The sequence below is a fragment of the Pocillopora damicornis genome, chromosome 13, assembly GCF_964200805.1.
Source record: "Pocillopora damicornis chromosome 13, jaPocDami1.2, whole genome shotgun sequence".
Lineage (NCBI taxonomy): Eukaryota > Metazoa > Cnidaria > Anthozoa > Scleractinia > Pocilloporidae > Pocillopora > Pocillopora damicornis.
The window spans coordinates 6,882,034-6,901,113 of NC_142682.1; the positions used below are offsets into that span (position 1 = coordinate 6,882,034).

Here is a 19,080-nt window from a genome sequence, read left to right on the forward strand (position 1 = left end):
CTCGGTGGTCTGATCTCCAACATAGTTCTGCCGAAGTCGCTGATTTAATCTTTACCGCAATCACAGGGGATCTCGTAAAACTAGCCGTTAAATTTTTTAAGCCAAATCAACAGCATATTCCGACCGCCTTCAGTGCAGTCGCAGCGTAGTCTCAGACTTGAAAACACTACCAGCCAGAGGGGCAGCTTATATGTATGAAGTAAGCTTGAAATCATAAACATTGTTATGTTTTAAATTAATTTCAAGTAAATAAATTTTAAACTAATCAGATTTGTATTTTCTTTGGTTGTGGATTTATATCATTACAAATATAACCAGTTTTAGATTAATTTGACTTGAAATTCATTTTAGACTTGAACATGTCAACCAGATTTACTGAAGTTTGTTATGTAACACTTTGCATAAGTATGAGTGGAATTTCTTAGAACAAAACATTTTCAATTTTCATGATATTTTTGTTTGAGAAGAAGTATTGTAGACAAGGCCAACCATTGTCTGAAATACTAAAATCAAGTCATCTTTAGGTAGTCATATGATGACATGATTTTAATTCACCAAATTGACATTTTCCAATTTTATTTTCAATGATATTTAACAGCATGTATGAGAGTATGAAAACCTTAAGGCAAGTTATTCTTGAAAATATAAAATGGTCATCTACTATATATATAGAATTTATACAATTAAATATTTGAGATTAACTTGTGCTTGTGTTAATTATTGTATTTTTTAATAAAAATTGCTATTATTAACAGATTAAAAGAAATAAAACCTTTCTTATTTGAACACCAACCAGAAACCCTTTGCTTATTGCCTGATAATGCCTGCTTTAGTTTCAGCTGATTCCCCTTAAAGAGTCATTTGATGCTCATAGTTTGTGTGCTGTGCCATCAAATAAGCAGTGATAGGTACACGACCAACGAACAAGAAGATATTCTTGAAAAAATTATTCCAATGTAGTATAAGACTAAAAAGTAAAATGCAAAGCAGACTGTAATAAAAATTAGACAAGGTCGATTAAATATGTGAGCTTTACCTGAAGTATTTTCTAAGCCTCCTTATATCCTACCAGCTAGAGGTTAAGACTGAATAAATATGCAAGCTGTACCTCTAGCCGGTGGTATTTTCAAAGTGTCCTGAGATCCTACCGGCTAGAGGTACAAGACAATAGAAATTTAATCTTTGGGATCTTTCTAACCAGTATGACAAGGGCATTGTAGTGGTGATACTATTCATAAGTTTTGTTCACCTTCGCAAGCGTAGGTCTTAGCGGCTACAGTGTTCAATTAACACTTTGCTGAACAAGAAACTTAAGGGTGACGAGGGTGAAGGAAACAGCCATACAAAATTTTGCGAAATTTCCTTGATTTAAACTCAATAATGTATTTTTCACATGTTAAACATTTTATGATGTTCATGTCTGGTTCAATCACGTCGTTTGACTGTTGGTAAAACTGGAATAGTCCGCTGTAATAGAATAGCCGACAATTCTGATAATCAACTCGTCACTAGTGCTCCTCGGGCGTACCTCTAGCCGGTAAGATTTAAGCACAACCCGGGTGGGGCAAAGTTGATCAAATGGCATGTAATAGGACTTAATTTTGACTAAGCATTACACAGCGGAAAGAATTGCGTGACTAGTAGTACTGTACGGTTATGACTCCAAAAACCATGAGGAAAAAAACAATCTCAAATTAAATAACGATAAATCCTTAAAAAAAAAACCTGAAAGAAAGCCTGAAACCCCGTTTCTGGTTTTTATTCGTATACAGCTTGATCTCTGATTCCATGAAAAACACTGCTGATCATGATCCCCTGGTCCCGGAACTGTGATCCCTGATCCCACCCCTATTTTTAAGGTTTTGTAAAGGTTTATTTTCGGACTTCCTTTCTATTGACTCACTCGAGCTCACATTCAAGAAGCGATCATTGAAGCACATAAAATGACCATATTGGGAAGTTTCAATCACACACTATTTAGGCGTTTGATCCCTGATTCCACACTTGTGTAACATCGTACCAGTCACCTGACAGCTTTGCGCTACACCTTACCGTACATCAAAGACACACAGAATGGATGCCGCAACTTTGCTTATCGTCACTGATGAAGACAGGGATCCACAGAATAATAACGCTTATTTGAAGGTAAGACGTTTAAATGAAGTAGCTGGACAATGATGTTTTCATCTATAGGTGACTAAAGTCAGCCGTATTGTGAAGTATACGATGCATCCACATCCGGTTTTGAATAGTCGTGTTTCTTTACAGTCACAGCTCTGTTTTAAATCAAGCCGACTTTTCTTGAAGGTGAAGACTAATTTGTTATTGTGGTTTCAAAATTTTCAGTGACAGTAAAAGCGGCAACTAATGTGGGAAGGTATACGAAGGGTAAAAGGAAAATATTAATGATATGAAACAGGTCTAGTCTAGAGTCATTATTATCACTGAAAGATGGTTGCAATTTACTCGATATTATGCTGTCATTTAAGGCAGCCCGTGAGCGCCAGCATGAACGTTGCGTTTTCGAATCGGTGATTTCTATAGCACCATGCAGGCAGTGTTGTATCGGTATTTGGCAGAGGTTCAGTCACTGAACTTCTTTTCAGTGCTTTCTGGTCACGTAAATGTATTTGGCGACACATTTCTCGAAGATGAGTCGTTTCAGGAACCTTCGTCAATTCTGTGAGTCAGTTTAGAATTGAGCGTGGCACGAATAAGATTTTGTATGTAATGAACTCAAATTCAAATGAACTGCTCACATCAGGCTTGATAGTTGATTATTTCGTCCTGTTTCATCATGGAGTCGAAGGAGAATGTTATTATACATTACAATTATATTACGATAAGCGAGGCTGTCCGCGTATGAACCGACCACTCGAATTTCGGATCACAGAATTCCTTGAAATTTTTACTGTGATATGATTAGTCTATTTAATGGCAAAAATCGCATTTATTTGGCTCGTAGTGCTATTTCGCCAAAATTTAGCGACGATATGCAAGGACGGTCTAGGACAAAGAAAATTGTTTATTTCAGAGTCAATTTTAAACTTTTCGCTGAGGGCTCTAAAACTTGACCCATTGGATCAAATGACACAAAACAGAAATATTGTATAATTTTACATTTCTTCTATTGATTGATGGTAAAATATCTAAAGTCTGACCCAATAACTGAGAAATAAGTTGTTTCAAAAATACCACACAGACAGCTCATTTCAAATTTGAGCTAGCGTGCTGTTGTTCCAAGAAGCTTTTCTCAAAAGTATGACGGGATCTGGAGTCCTGATCATTATACATGTTTAGTAATAGGGCTAGTGTTTCAAAAGCAAGAAAAACATTTATGGGGACTGGTCCTTTCGAGCCGCAGGAGCTCGATAAACTTTGCTAACATTCCATGGTCAGAGTGCGCATGATTTAATTTATGCATATTTGTGGTTACTTCCTTTCTACCTGAGCTACGCGAACGCCGATTTCAGTCCTGTGTCACGCGGGAATGTCACGGATTCCTACATCGCACACACTTATAAGTAGTCGAAATAAATGTTTAACGACAAGAGTGATAAATTGCCTTTTTTACCGTAATTAATCTTCTAAAATTACCTAACTATGCACCGAAAGTGTAACTTTATTAAAAACATATCGGTTTTTTTTTCAAGCGATCTTGAAATGCTTTACAGATCTCAAGTTTAGTGTTTGGTTTGCTCTGGGTCAGAAGACGAAACCATGTTTTGTGACACTTAAAACTTTTTGCAGCTCGACTGCCGGTCAAGGTTTTCAAAACAGTAAATGGCCGGCAGTCCTATATTCTTAGTAAATTTCACAAAATCGAAAAATTCCAGCTAATCTAAACTATCACTAAATCGACATATGATAGTTTGGATAAGCTGGAATATTTCGATTTTGTGAAATTTACTAAGAATATAGGACTGCTGGCCATTTAGTGTTTTCAACACCTTGACCGGTTACCGGCCATAAAGCCACAGCGTTTCTTTTAACTGAGCTAATTTCAAATACTGCTATATGCAAATTTTATACTCAATACGTCGGAAATATTTACATTGCGACGGGGATAATGGAGAAGATTCGCATTATTTGCATTGAAGAATGGCCGCTTTATGTTCGTTTTCGAGCATTACGAGAAGCAAATGTGAAAGTAGTCGAGGATGTAAAGAATCAGTACATTTGAGTGGATGTAATTCTAATATCAGTACGCATCTAATTAAACACCACCTTTTAAGGGAAAGTGGGTCTGAAAAGGACCCAATATTTGCAAGGGCTGGTTTGTTGGAGATCACTGAGGAACAGATGCAAAAGATGACGGTTTGTCCAGCTCATCGTCATGGGCTAGGAAAGTACTGGCAAGCACCGAAAACTTGCCAATATCCAAGACACGAAGGAAAAAAATCGGCAATTTTTGGAACACATGTTATTAATTTCAACACAGCTAGTGAAATATAAAAAAAATATTACAAGCCGTTTTTACTAATCTGGAGATCCGATGAGAGAAAGCTCCTTGTAAGGCTTGGTTTTCGCCGTTGCGGACAAAGCGTAGATTCCACTGGGTTTCACTTTATTACGTACTGTTGTCGATGTCATCACTTTGTATTCGTCGTGACATGTTACGAGCGAGTGGGTCCAGAACACATATTACTTTGGCTTAAATTGAGAGTTAAGTATAAAGCTAGAAAAGAAGCAGAGGTTTTATTTTGCTGAAGTCTTTCAAGTGGGGAAACTGGGTTGTTATTTAGAGGTCCCCCGAAAGGAGGGTGTGGTGGGGGTAGGGGGGAAAAGCAGATGGATATGGCTGGGTATGGATCTTACTCTCCCAGCCTTGATTTTGTTTCGATCCCAGTGCCCCATCCCAGTTTTAACATTCCTGGTGTCGATTTTTCCTGTCGAAAAATTATAAATCCAGTGTCGATTTGACAGAAATCGTCTATGTGTGAATTACTAGCAATGTGCACAAACTGCAGAAAGATACACAGCAAAGACATTTCTCGAAAAAAGGATTGGCTGTACCCTGAGGAACCTGGACAACATGTGCTTCCTCAAAGGTGTGTTTTAGAAACGGTCTGTTTTTTTTGTTCGTTTGTTTGTTTTTAATTTCCTTCACTGTGGATCAAAACATAAGGCAACCAGATAGATGCCCATTTTCATTTTTTTTTTTTGTTTGCTTGTTTTTTTTACAGACCTGCTAAAGAGGCTGGTATCGAAACCATAAACCGCATGGCCCCTTCGATTTTTTTCGAGATTGGCGGCTACAAGAAGGAGACAGGGAAGCCGAGAAGTTGAGACGGAGGACATTTACGCAGACGAGGAGGAGCAACATAGACGTGAGGTATTGGAAAACGTGACCGGCCAGCTTGGTCTTCAACACCCCATTTATTATGGCTCTTACTGTTTTGTGTGACATCTCGCATGATAAAAAACTTGAAACTTTCATTGTAGTGACGGTGAAAAAAATGCTTAAATACTTCGCTATTCCTTACGGTTTACGAGATAGAAAATAACTCTGGTAACTAAGCTTTCGACATTCCTAGAGGGATGTGACTGTCACCGATAGGATAGCGCTGTAAACTTTCTTGTTTGATGAGAGACTAGTTGATGTTACAAAGAAAAATGTAAAACTAAGAGTGGTTAGTGGCTAAAAAAAGAAAAATACACACACACGCATAAGTGTAATAACAACTTCTTCTACCGACTCAAATGACTGTATTTTAAAGTCCTATTGAAAATCACGCGATGTAAATGAATCTTTCCGAATTGTTTACTCGAATATGATCACGTCAAAAGGGCTCCTTAAAATTTAAAAATACAAATGGTCACATCCAAAGATTTAACCGCCTGAAGGTGATAGTCAAAACGAAAAGGAAAATCTTACTTTAATTTGTATTGTTCATGTATACCATTTTTTATTTACTACTTTTTTGTACCACTGAATGGCATTACAAGGTGCTTGCCGGTAATCGACATATTTGGTAACTATGTCTTTAACAAAGTTACATTTTTCAATACATAATGTGGTAAATTTTAGTATAAATTACCACAAAGATGGAATAGTATCACTTTTCACGTCCACCATTTCTTTCGATAACTGTAGTGACTCAGTGTTCGATGTTATTGAAAATGGTTCCGTGACATTCTAAATGTCAAAAGTATCGCCTGAACTGAAATCAATAACTTCAAGCTCAGGTAAACACGAAGTTGTCTTCGTCATGACATCTTATAAATAAGCACTTCTTCTAGGGTTAATCCGTAAACCAAATCATTTTAATTTTTTTTTACAGCATAAGACTGGTCAAGACTAACTGGATGGAAGTTTGTCATCATGTTTTTAACAGTCCGCCTGGGACAGTTTAGCATAATGTTATGCAGAAGACGTCCCTTTATACCTTCGTAATTTGTAATTTTGAGGCACGGTTTGATGAATTTATGGGAGTTCCTCGCCTTAACAAAAAGGCTGAGCTAGTTTTCAAAAGAGTCACTTCTTCGCATTGATTTTGAACGAGAAAGGAAGTAACCACAAATATGCATAAATTAAGTCACGCTTTTTGACCATGGAATGTTAGCAAAGTTTATCGAGCTCCTGCAGCTCGGAAAGACTAGTCCCCAAAAATGTTTTTAAAACAATAACCCTGGTGCTAAACACGGATAGTGATCAAAACTCCACATCCCGTTATCCTTTTGTGAAAAGTTTCCTGGAACAACAGCATGCTTGCTCAAATTTGAAATGAGCTGTCTGTAAGAAACATTGAGACGTCCCACGCGAGACGTCCCACGCGAGACGTCCCACGCGAGACGTCCCACGCGAGACGTCCCACGCGAGAACAATTAACGTAACGAGATATATTGTTTTGTTTGTACAGTGCAGAAGTGATTTTGTTGATTGACGGACACGTGAGCCAAGTAATATAATCACATGTACATTATAGACTTTGATGAGTACCTTTTCGAAGCGAAGACGAGTGGTTATGCGAAGTTACGAAGTTTAGGTTTTACGATACGAATTAGATGTTGTAGTAAGTACGAATCAATAAAAGGAATCAAGAAATTACGTCTCGAAGTTTACAATACTGTCTGTGTGGTATTTTTGAAACAATGTATTTCTCAGTTATTGGGTCAGACTTCAGATATTTTACCATCAACCAATAGAAGAAATGTAAAATTATACAACTACAGAGGCGCCAAGCTGATTATGACTTTAAAAGCGGGCGATGTATTAAACTCCTGAACTTCCGTGGGTTTCCCCACAAATATGAGTAATTTCGTCCTTAAAGTGTGAACAAACGTAACATTTACCAATTAGGACATCTTGAAGTCGTTAATCGTTACCAGTGCGATATTGCGACCCCAGACTTGAAATATGATTAATAAAAATAAGTGATTAATCAATGATTAATGACTAAGCATAAAAGTTATGATTTGGCGTAATAGGAAGACTTCGTTGAATAGCTTACCAATCAATAATGGGATTAATTTCTCTTGCTACCGATGTTTGTTCTTTGTTCATCTCATCATCCTTTACACCCATCGCCACGATTTTCTCTGTTAGGCGCCACACAAATATATCGTGAAAAATCTAGTCGATTGTCTTTGTGAAAGGCGCTCCTGCAAATGGTAATCACCTAAATTGTGGTTTAAAATTCGTTTAAAATTGATGAACTGGAGAGTCGCGGTACGAAAATAGAGGTTAGAACACTGACCAAGTTTTTCCTTTTTATAGGTGGCTTATTCAGATGTGGTCTGCGAACCAACAGCAGTTCGTAGCCCGCAGTGCGTTCACCAGTTTACCAAAACAATTTATGAAGGCACCATCCTTGGCACATACTCGGTACTTACCATTGTGTTCGGCGGTCTTCTGTCCTTTATCTATGGCTTGGTTTGTGGTTCCCTGAGCTTTTTAATGATTTGGGTGGCCTCTCCATTTGCCCGCTTGTTTTTGATCCCATTGGGGCTGTGGGGTAAAATCTGGAAATCTTTTGTTATTTACTTCTACGATCCCCTGTACGAGTCATGTGGCAGGATCTTCTCCAATGTCAACATAAACTTTAATACCAGAGCTATCGAACGTGTGTAGTTATTTAATGTTCGACGGTTACTCGATGGTCACCTTATATTATGTCATATCTAAACATACAATAAAATACCGATATGTTTGCGTTGTTGACCAACTTGACCGAACAAACTTGATCAATGAAGGATTTCTTTTATAGCGTAAAGATTTCGCCTTATTAAGAATCAAGAATTGCTCTTACATTTCGAGAGACGGGATGGAAATCAAACTGTTTTGTAGCACAGTAAACCCACCAGAGTCGTTTATGTCTCCTTTATTTCGATTTTCCTCCACCTCTTTTAGCGATTCCATAGCTGACAATGTCCAAAAATTACGAACCTTTTTGTAAGTTCGCTGCAAGCAATTTTCTTTTTTGCACGGGACCAAAGCGGGCAATCTCGAGCGGGCAAGATGGGCCCATCTTACATACCCGCACGGGTAGCCAATCAGAACACAGGATTCGCTTCTTACTGCCCATGGGACTGCCAACGATATATCAATTGAGTATTACAGAGCTTTGAGACTCAGATTGCGATGAGATAAATTTGGAATGGCTGATCTAATCGCTAAGTCTACCATTCAAATGACAACAGGATTCCCATCTCGTCAATAGTGGTTCGCAGTTCCATGTGGTGTGTAGCCCGGTCAGTTTGTACCTTTCGGCAATTTGTATCATCCTGTTTGGGACAAAGGGTAGACTTCCAAGAAATGATGATAAAACTTCAAGAGAGTAGAAGGGGAATGTGTCCAGAAACGTGTGTCTAAAGTAGTCCAAGTGGGCTAATTTTCTTCTGTAACGGACTGTGTTTTCTTTCAATTATCCCTTTCTTGGGAACAGAAAGCACCATGCACCAACGGCATTTTGAGACGTCAATACTGCATTATTGGCGCTTAGTTGTGAAAAAAATATTCATTGCTCATTTCGGAAGGAGTAACGATATACAAAACATGCAACGACCTTCTATTTTCTCTCAACATCGATAATATTAGGCGGTATTATCGTCTAAGAATCGCAATTAGCTTTGTATCGCGATTCACCTATTACGAAGGTAAATATAAATGTAAAAAAGTCAGTTTGTGCCTGTAAAACGTATCCATGGCAAAAATATCTCAAGAAAGGTTTTTTGATAGATTATCAAAAGCCAACTGTTTGGCAATCACGATGGAAACTGGACTCTCCAGGGTTGCGCCATCTGTCAAATTGAGTCGTTTACACTGGATTTGTGTAATGACTTCAACGGAGGTCAGCAGAGTTAGCCTCTAATGGTTGACTACAGGGCTTGGTTCGTTTCTAGTTATGTGGAATGGCTTGTTCGACTGCTTTCAGGGTCTGCTGTTCCTGCCCTCTTCGAGGACCAAACTGTTTGCACAAGGACTCACTGAATTTCCTTCTCCGGCTTCTTCTCCCCACCGCAAAATCAGTTTCTGCAGTTGTTGTCAGACTTATTGCCTCGCTCTGCCGTTCGCGTTCGCCTATAGCCGCAGTAGTCGGGTTTTTCCCTCAAAAACTTACTTTGTGCTTTAAACTATGCGGCGAATAATCAAGTATTTGCGCTTTTTCTCTTTGGTCAACTGCAGTAACCACAGCATAGAGGCCACGCACCAGGCTCCTAATCTTGCGAACTGGTCGGCAACACTTCTTAAGAATTTTATTTTTCTTATCGGGCCTCAAGTTCCTCCATTTTTGCTCTTTTGTCATTGCCCAAGACCTTTATTCTTCGATTTATTTGTGCTTTGTAGGAATCTTTTTTCTCGTAGCATTCTCCCTCGCACTCTGAATCCAACTTCACTCTTTCCCTACCTGTCCACCATTTCAATTTTTGCTACTTTTTCGCCTCTCTCCCGTCAATCAATTAAATTCACTGTTCTGCCACAGCTTTGCACTTTCTGACATAAATTAACTTGTTCTCAGTCATTAGACATGCTACTATTTGTACATTTACATTGTTGAAAGGATTATTTATGAATTTTGAAGTAGATGATGCACAAATTTGGTCGTTTAATGAATGGAAAAAAATTTTCACTTTTATTCTTTCGCGCTTTACCTCAGAATCAGGCTAGTTCTTTTGTTAAGATAATCTGTTTAATAGCAATTTTGCAAAAACGTCTCTACGGTCTCACTGTGTAGCAAGGCTCGAAATAGTTTCCGGAGATGTGACCGGCCGAATATATTATAGCTCAGTCGTGTATCGTTTCTGGTCAAACTTATGAGATAACTAACTCTTAAAAAAAGGAACCGATAAACCAAAACTGACGTTAAATAATTCCAAAAAAAGGTCGTTGCTTGGGGCTTAGAGCTTTTTAGAGCACTCACTATCAACAATAAAAATTAATTACTGCGGCGAAATGAAATTCAGCTTTTGTGTATTAATAGGTCCATTGTTTGTAATTCAAACCGTAACACGTTTAGTATAGGTAATCACATGAGGCCAAGTACTATTAAGGATTAATTGCAGGAGAGTTTTCAAAATTTTCCAAAATTGCCCGAGTCGCGAAGCGACGAGGGCAATTTGGAAAATTTTGAAAACTCAAGTGCAATTAATCCTTAATAGTACGAGGTCTCATGGGATTACTTGTTTATCAATAAAGGGCAAAATTTATACGAAGGAAAATCACGCGCGCAGTCTATTTTTAACAAATTTCAAGATAACGAACGGTTGCTATGCAACGGATTAGCCAATCATTAACAGGTAATCATGCCCTCTCTTGATTACTAAAAATGCCCTCGATTAAGAAAAAAATGCCCTCTCTCTCAACCAATCATCGCTCAGTAATTTTTCCCTTTATTGATAAATATCATTATCGTACACATCCACCTTGAATGTTTATATTACGCACGCGACAGATAAACACGTAGATAACCTTGCGAAGAGATGAACAATTATTGGTTTTATAAAGTATAGTTCCTTAGCATTGATTATATTTATTCTGGGCTGAGTAGTTACTGTATATGCAAGGAGAAATGTAAAACTTTAAAATTAACTAATAAAAGTGAACTTATTTTTAATACTGTGACCGGAAGTGCCCGAACCCACGTCTGTTTCAATGCGCGAATTGTTATCGATTCTAGTTGCATTTCACCCAGGATTTCAGACCAAAGTTGCGCAATACACAGCGACTTGCTACATACTGATAACTACTGAAACAACTGAACAGCATGGAAACTTTAATTTTTTTCAGTCATTTTCATTACGATCAAACGTGACCGGTCAACATTATCAGCAAGACAAAAGTTTGATCGGTCAAATCCCCAATCAGTCCGGACATTGTCCGTTGACCGGTCGTTATTTCGGTAAGATAAGACACTTGTTAGAGATCTTTTATTGCAGTGAAAACGATTGACACAGTTGTCCATTGTCTATACTTTTATTCTATCGAAAAAAAAAAAACTACTGTAAAAAGCACGACGCTGTGCCCTGTTGTTTCGCTGTTCCGCATTAGGTTAGTGAATTTGTAGTAGCACTGCTAAATTGGTAAGCCTACTAAGCACGCTGTCAATTTTGTATTTTTAGCCTATCAGAGGGCGGGAAAATGGAATGTGTAGATGCGCCATAAATTGATCTCGACTGATTTTCCACCTGCCATGTGGTAAACACTTAGTTTCTTCAAAAATATATTCCTTCATCGTCGGATGGATGATGCCAGCAGAGAAGTTACCATCTACTACTTTTCCATTTATTTTTAGTCATTTAGAGTGTATTCAAGGCGTGGCATGCAAACGATAAGATTGCTATTTTTTTTCTTTTTTAAGTCTGTGGAAGGCGTGATCTCTTTGACGGGAAGAATGCAATCATATCAAACGTCTTCAACCTTGTCTTTACCATTCCTGGTCCTCTCAGCACATTCCTCGACAAAAAGCTGCATCTTTGGAAATAGAAACATGTTTTCAAAACGATGCCCATCTATAAACGCACATCAAGACTTCCCGAGGCCTTTTTCCATTAGAAAGCCTATAAGGAGCCAAATAACTAACCAACAATTTTTATTCCTGTCTCTGTAAATATGTGCCTCTGTATTAACATACTTGATCTAATTGTAAACACTGTTCACCTCCTGGTTGTAAGATGATTGTCTCCAAAACGATGCCATACATAACTGGTGGTGCACGTGTACTTTTGGTGCCCTCGTTATCACTATTTTTTTTTGCCACAAATTCTTTCAGCGCCATTGTGTGTTGTTAAGGCAGGGAAATGGCATGGAGAGGAGTATCCTTTAGCATCAAACATGGGGACCCTTTGAGTGATCACTAACTTGAAACGGCTACAAAAACGAGCACTCAGTAATATACCATGATACAACAATCATTTCCCTTGGAAAATTTGTGTAATTAAGACCACAAATTTAAAAAATATGTACGCATTTTGGCACCCTAATATTCCGCTATTCTGTAAAACATCGCTTACCTTTAGGATTCCAGTGGAAGTTGATTTAAGAGGTATAATGACAGATTCCTTCATTTTCATTCGTTCATCTGCCTCAACCCAAGGAAACTCCTACATCCATAACAAAGTAAATTTAACAGTTACAGTCTCTGCTTTGAACTCTGAAAAATATCGTATGAGTATTATTTCCTTTTATTTCTTTAATACAAGTACGAAATGGTTTGGGCTCGACGGAAGAAGGAAATCAGACGGAAGGCCTCGAACCAATCGCGGTCAGTATCCCCAAATGCCGATAGTTTTTAGATAATTACACTCTAAATGGTTAAAGGAAGGATGCATCTTCTAATACCAATCATGTGTGTTTATGGAAAAAAATAAGTGACACCCCCTGGGTCAACGGAAGGCAATACATCATATAATAAGCTGCATTACGCACGCATAAAGTGGCACGCACGTGCGTCACTTCTTCGTTCTTACCAAAACTTTGACGATATCTGTGATCTATTACTGAACTGACTCACAGCAACATGCAATCTATTTATTAAATGTACTTTTCCTTTTGAACACTTTTCTCTGGTCCTGACAAACCTGAAGATTGGAACCCTCTTGCAGTTTTAAGAAAGACGATTCTTTGGTATATACAAGAATGGAAAATGTACATCCTGCAAAAGACAATTCTTAAACTTAACTTACGAACCTTAACTGTTTAACTCCCAAGATTTCATAAGTAATTCTCCTTACTGTCTACCATACGATCCTTGTGATTTCAGCTTGGAGAATTTGCTATTGCATCAATTAACAATCCCTTAATTATGATTTTTTTAAAATTCTCATCAGTTGTCTGCTTGATTTTGTATTGATGTTGCAAAGTGAAATTCTGTCTTGGTCACTCAACGGAGTTAAAGGAGAGTTTAAGTTATCTTAAGCCTTAATGTGTTGCAGTTAGGATACTAAACTCAAAACCAACAATTAACTCCTTACCTTAAAAGAACATCACAAAAATTAACTACCTCACTTGTATGTACCTTTCGGGATTGGCTCTAACAGTGCATCACATGAATTGATCTTGAGGAGAAAACCTCTGAGAGCTCTCTCCGTGGAGAGTAAGAAATTGTCCGGGCTGAAAAGGAAATGAACCACAAATTTATAACTTTTTTACAAAAATAATTATTGTGCAAAATAACTGCCACACTTACATTTGCCTTCCAAAAATTATTTTTAATTAGAATATAATGTACCAAGAATAAGTGTACATAATGTAGTTGGTCAGTTACATTGACCAAGGCAACACTGACCTTTCTGTTGTGCCGACTCCTTCTGGATTACCAACCTCAAAAACAAATCGTTCAACAGGAATGAACTTCTAAGAAAGAGAAAATGATATACCTTCAGTTGAAAATACAGTACATGTTTTAATTTTACCTCTTCCAGTTTAAGTCTGCATAGACATTAACTTCTGTTATTTAAAGACTCTTAAGAGTTTTTTTGAAAGCTTGTTTTCAATTGTTATGAAGAAAATCAACCCCAATGGCTCTCACCCTGAGAGGCACTTAGTGACCCGGCATCCCATGTATAACATTATAAGTTTAAAACCAAACAACGCGAAACAGGAAACAGGAAACAGCATGTATCCTTAAAAAACAGTGGGTATTTAGGTTACTACTTGTCATCATTTTGTTTCCAATGTCTTTATCATTTTCCTAACAATTTGATATAAATTGATCTTTGGAAAATTCTTGCCTTAAAGGTAAATGCTCATAAAAGAGACCCACTACATGTTCTTTATGTGTACTTAACATAAAAATGATCTTAGCACATTCAAAAAGACCAAACATCCATATGAGGTGTTGTTTCCTCACTTAACACCTTCAGCATGTACGTCATAAGTTAGGCACTATATACTGGTGTTTTTACAAGCAAAAGTAACTTACTTTGTCTGAAATAACCAAGGCAACCCTCTGAACTTTGCCCTAGTAAAGATATAATGCCACAGGCATAACTATGAAGAACACTAAAAAATCTACAGGAGTAAAGGAGCTAAAAAGTAACCCACCTAAAGCCCTGATTACATGAAGGTGGGGGACCCCAGGTTGGTGAGGTTATCTGCTTAGCCATGGTAAAAAAATAGCCCCCCGCTAACATATTGTCTTACATTCCAAGATCCTGGGGTGAGATTGTTGGTTTACTTACCAATGCAACATGAATGCGAATGCAGGTAGGCACGATACCCCACCTTGAGACAATTACCTAGCAAATAATGACCCCAGCTGACAGGGTTACCCTACCTGCCAGACCAGGCTACCCACCTAGGCAGGTTACCCCACCTACCATGTAAACATGATCAAGATAAGAGATTGATGGACAGGTGGTTTTAACCAACCTGGGTAGGATACCTCACCTGCCCAGGGTCCCTCACCTCCATGTAAACAGGCCCTAAATGTAAACGTTTGTTGCAAGTGGAAATGTCATAGTTTGTAACAAACTATGGATTGTGATTGACTCTAACAGGCATTATGATAAGTTGGATTTTATTGGAATTTTTTTACTAGTTCTTACTTATGATCTATTAGAGGACAGACACAATACAAGATGGCATCACCATTGAAAACACTTTGTTTTTTTTATTATTAGATATAAAACAAATAGTCAGTAACACACTTGGTTGCACATCCAGTGCCTCTTTTTAGTCCTTTCTATATCTTTACATCATCTGTGTTCTATCACTAGAGGTACTCTGCAATGCAGAAACTATTTGTTTCGTAAAATTTTTTAGAGAGTTGGGCTGAATACAATACATGGAAGCTATCTTAAGTTGAATTTTAACGTTTTACACCCAAGTTGGTGATCATTTCCTTTATTCTTGTTTCTTATCATTCTTGTAATCTTTATGTGTGATTCAGAAGAGATATTTTCAGAAGGAATTAGAAGTTAGTGACTCTTATGGGTTAGGGGTTAAAGAAACCTGGCACAATAAAACAACAACAAAAGAATTGTTAGAAGCTTTTTAAAATCTTTGCTTGTGATGCAAAAAAGTTTTAAAATGCCTACAACTTTATTTACCATTTTAAGTATTGGTGATCCAAGATTCAAAAGAGTTCAAGAAAAACAAAAGAGTCATTAAACTGGAGAACAAAATTATAATCATCAAGCAGCTATGATTTAAATACACACCTCCTCCAATAAGGGCTTCATGGTGTGAAGCACGTCTAAGATATACTGGTTCAGATCTGGGTGACAACACATCTGCGGAAAGAACACTCAAATTCAAGAAGATGCCAAAGGAAAAAAAAATAGAATCCAGGGTTAATGGAAAACACAGACCTTGCATTTGTTACTGCTGGTCTTCAAGTTATTTTCATAAATTTTATAGGGACCACATATATTTTCTCTGAGAATTTACACCTAAACAATACATGGGAAGTTATGGATAAAACTGCCAATTCTAAGGTCAAAAACATCATCCAGAAACCATCTGATGTGTAGCCCTCTCTGATCCCCCAAAATCAAATTTTTATCAGTAATCACCAGCTCCAAGTGGGTCTCCTACCCAAACTCATGAGTAGAGAAGAGCCATAATATTTGCTACAGATTTCAACAATACATGTAATTGCAAACCCTTCATAACTGATTTACAGATAAAAAAACAGCTTTCCATGATAAGTTGCAATAAGAGGTATTTTTCTTAACCTTAACAATTGACAAAAATTTGACACCATACCTGTACAGGAACATTATACTTTTTTCTTCTCTCAAATACCACAGCAGGATAGACTTCCCTCACATATAAGATGAGGTGAAATGCTACTTCTAAGAACTCACACAAAACACCACCTGAAACTATTTTAACAAACTCTTTCATACGCTGAGCTTCAACAGATTTTGTCAAGGAACATAAATGAATTATTTGACCCCTTAGAGCGTTGAGCATTTAGTTTGTCCTTCCAATATCACCCCTGAATCACACATTTAAGACACGAGAATTGAGGAAATGATCTTCATCTAGAGAAGCTCTTGATTGTTAGACAAATTCTCCTTATCAGCACCTTAGGAAATTTCAGTAGGGGATCATATACTGTATTCTCGTGACCTCAATGTTCGATGCAGTGGTGATATTGTAAGGAGAAATTAGATGCTAGTCGAATGGTTAAATAAAGGAACTATTAAATTTGCAGACCGACCAAACAGCAAATTTGAAGTCACCTACTCGGTGCATTTACTCGATTATAGTAAATAGATACAAACCAGTTAACAGGTCAAAATTCTGCTCTTCTCCTTCCCCTTGTTGCATTTCCTTTAGTAGACGCTTAGTCTTCAATGATAAATGCTCTAGATAACACTACACCTGCACAGGCCATCCTTTATTCGGGAGTTACTTCGGTACAGGTGACGAGTGGGGTTAAGAAAAAAAAGAGCGAAATACGAGTGGTCAGCGGTGAAACAACTTTAATAATTCATAACAGACAGATCATGTGTAGTTGCAGGAAACAATCGTGTTGTAACGCTGAAATGTTAACAGTATACTTCGCTAAATACAATGTTAAGCAATTTTTCAAAAGTTTTGATTGTACATATATCATTTACTACTGTAACAAACAACGGAGGCATCGGAAAAAACTTTTGCCCGGGTTGCACTAGAGCTTTTTTTCGTTTGTTTCGTGAAAAATCTGTCAACAAGTAGGTACCTCCAATTTGAAAAACTTGCCAAATTTTTGCGGTCTTCAATCGACGCGATGTCCTCGGAGGCCTCCAAATTTTGGCAAAACAAACAATCATGTTTTTTTTTTAACCATTTAGTTGTCATGTTGTGCAAGACACGATGGTTTATAATTTCAGTGTGAAAAAATCCTTGAGTTCGCCTCCCTAGTTTGGGGCGCGATGACAGAATTTTCCTCGTCCATCTAACCGTTTTTCTTTCGCGGGAAACGAGGCATGTGAGCACCATAACAATTTGTAAAAAACAGATAGCTTCAACGTGAAATTCACCTTCCATCACAAGTATTAAAGCCAGCACAAGTAGCGCAAGCGTCGACCAAAACGCACTGAGATCAGCACGAACAAAAAATTCCGTTCCTGCGTAGTACTGATTCTTGCGAGATCTTTGGTTATTTCACCACGACTTTTCAGAGCAAGATGGGTTTGTGATTGACGTATGAAGCAGTCAGTGAAGTTTTGGTCAAAGAACACTAGTTTGATGCGACCGTCGCCCAAATTTGGAAAACGGGAAATTTTTGCCAATTTTGGACTCGCGAAAATTGGGTAATATTTTATCATACAAACTACGGTGTTATACCAGGATTTCCAGCCCTGAGAAAAGCCGTAACAACACACGTGAAAAAAAAAAACGATATTTTTTCACGTGTGTTTGATATTGCCAATCAGTTGCTGACACTTCACACGCCTTTCGCGCCACTCGGTCAGGTTGATGAATGAACGGCAAAGCCTTCACCATTCTCTATCCATGGTCTTTTGTAGGAATATTTTCGGATTATGGCTGCTCTAAAACTGAAATATCCATATCGAAGCTTTCAGACAGTGACGTTCAAACTTTCCTAGAAAGGAAGAAAACCAAAATACGAAATGAAAAACCGAAAGTTGCGTATTTAGTGACTTTGGTAACGGCATTTCTCGCGGCTGAGAACAAAAATCGACAACTGGAAGATTTGCTAGAGGCCGATTATGGCTGTTTACCTGAATGATTTCTTCTGTCGGTAAGGACCATTTCAATACTTGAGAATTTTGTATATTGAAATTAGGCCCATTGTTTGTTTTTGTCGTGATTCAACGCATGTTTTCATCTTGAGTGCGCCAACGCACTCTACGATTTTTTTTTCGGGGATTGCCGATCCTTTTATTTTCATTCTTTAATAGAGTCGACTTTTCTTGACATTAAAGGGCTCTTGTGTTTATATGATAATAAAAATAATACACGTTTGCTTGTAGATATGAAATTTCTCTTCTCGTGATCAACTCGACATCTCGAGTTAAACGCTCGCCCATGTATTATTCTCCATTTAATTCGCTCCAGTGTGACCCGGCCCTTTCTTGGCGGAGAGCACTAGATGGTCTCGTTACATAATCAACAGCGCCCTTCGTTCTTTTGATTGACCGTTGATACATGTGATCGCACTAACTGCTGGTTTGAACCACTGTAAAAGAAGATCCTGATTTCAAAGAATAGTAGGTACCTGAATGAGAAGTTGCCGTAAATTTGCCAATAACAAAGGGTCTGAAATTGAGGTGACTTTTTTCTCGAAGAAGGAGAGAGTCGAACAACTCTCTTAGTGCTTAGGCAACCGATTCATTCAATGTTACTCCTAAAGTTTGATACCTACATTTAATGAGGTGCTCGTTGTGGTTTTCTAATGAGTTAGAGAAACAAAGGAAAAGTTTGACGGGCGTGAAACAAAATGGCAATTTATTTAAAGACTATTTCGAGTTGAGTTCAGAGTTATAGAAAGTCTTGGAAAATCGTAAGCACCCTTACCCGACCGTGAGCCTTTATGAGAGATTCGGTTGATGGACTGCATTAAGTGTTTTGTGGTGCACTAGTGAGATTCTCTAAAAGTGTTGGGTTAGTACAGCGTTCTAACAACAAAAATTAAATCTTGCGTAGTCGGTTGGCCGGCATGCCCATTCATGCCTTCCTAT

At 37.9% G+C, this 19,080-nt stretch overlaps 3 protein-coding genes across 5 annotated transcripts; 2 read left to right on the top strand and 1 right to left on the bottom strand.

Moving 5' to 3' along the window:
* Positions 1-1,847: 1,847 nt before the first annotated feature.
* LOC113664708 (caveolin-1) lies at positions 1,848-8,164 on the top strand. Its single transcript, XM_027180337.2, has 2 exons — positions 1,848-2,145; positions 7,721-8,164. Exons 1-2 carry the CDS (start codon positions 2,074-2,076, stop codon positions 8,072-8,074), a joined length of 426 nt encoding a protein of 141 aa, XP_027036138.2. The 5' UTR covers positions 1,848-2,073; the 3' UTR covers positions 8,075-8,164.
* LOC113664709 (uncharacterized) lies at positions 4,802-7,048 on the top strand. 3 transcript variants are annotated; one of them, XM_089192580.1, is made up of 3 exons: positions 4,802-5,051; positions 5,198-5,335; positions 6,285-7,048. In XM_089192580.1, exons 1-3 carry the CDS (start codon positions 4,936-4,938, stop codon positions 6,355-6,357), a joined length of 327 nt encoding a protein of 108 aa, XP_089048706.1. In that variant the 5' UTR covers positions 4,802-4,935; the 3' UTR covers positions 6,358-7,048. The 3 variants fall into 3 exon arrangements, with proteins under 3 accessions (XP_089048706.1, XP_089048708.1, XP_089048707.1); XM_089192582.1 differs by having other exon boundaries at positions 5,187-5,335; positions 6,285-6,423; XM_089192581.1 differs by having other exon boundaries at positions 5,187-7,048.
* A 2,647-nt stretch (positions 8,165-10,811) lies between the features above and the next one.
* On the bottom strand, positions 10,812-16,852 carry LOC113664720 (mitotic spindle assembly checkpoint protein MAD2B). The gene is made up of 9 exons (XM_089191247.1): positions 16,675-16,852; positions 16,151-16,269; positions 15,604-15,675; positions 14,364-14,402; positions 13,728-13,795; positions 13,458-13,552; positions 13,021-13,094; positions 12,454-12,543; positions 10,812-11,914 (listed from the first exon to the last, which is right to left on the bottom strand). The coding sequence occupies exons 1-9, from the start codon at positions 16,718-16,720 to the stop codon at positions 11,846-11,848; spliced, it is 672 nt and encodes a 223-aa protein (XP_089047373.1). The 5' UTR covers positions 16,721-16,852; the 3' UTR covers positions 10,812-11,845.
* Positions 16,853-19,080: the final 2,228 nt, after the last annotated feature.

Bases quoted from the DNA above. Each gene is read 5' to 3' on its own strand.
- LOC113664708 (XM_027180337.2), top strand. From the start codon at position 2,074: ATGGATGCCGCAACTTTGCTTATCGTCACTGATGAAGACAGGGATCCA. The intron at 2,146-7,720 runs GTAAGACGTTTA...TCCTTTTTATAG, and splicing joins ATAATAACGCTTATTTGAAG to GTGGCTTATTCAGATGTGGT.
- LOC113664709 (XM_089192580.1), top strand. From the start codon at position 4,936: ATGTGTGAATTACTAGCAATGTGCACAAACTGCAGAAAGATACACAGC. The intron at 5,052-5,197 runs GTGTGTTTTAGA...GACCTGCTAAAG, and splicing joins CAACATGTGCTTCCTCAAAG to AGGCTGGTATCGAAACCATA. The intron at 5,336-6,284 runs GTATTGGAAAAC...TTTTTTTTACAG, and splicing joins AGGAGCAACATAGACGTGAG to CATAAGACTGGTCAAGACTA.
- LOC113664720 (XM_089191247.1), bottom strand. From the start codon at position 16,720: ATGCAACAAGGGGAAGGAGAAGAGCAGAATTTTGACCTGTTAACTG. The intron at 15,676-16,150 runs GTATGGTGTCAA...TTCTTTCCGCAG, and splicing joins AGTATAATGTTCCTGTACAG to ATGTGTTGTCACCCAGATCT. The intron at 13,796-14,363 runs GTAAGTTACTTT...TCTCTTTCTTAG, and splicing joins CCTTGGTTATTTCAGACAAA to AAGTTCATTCCTGTTGAACG.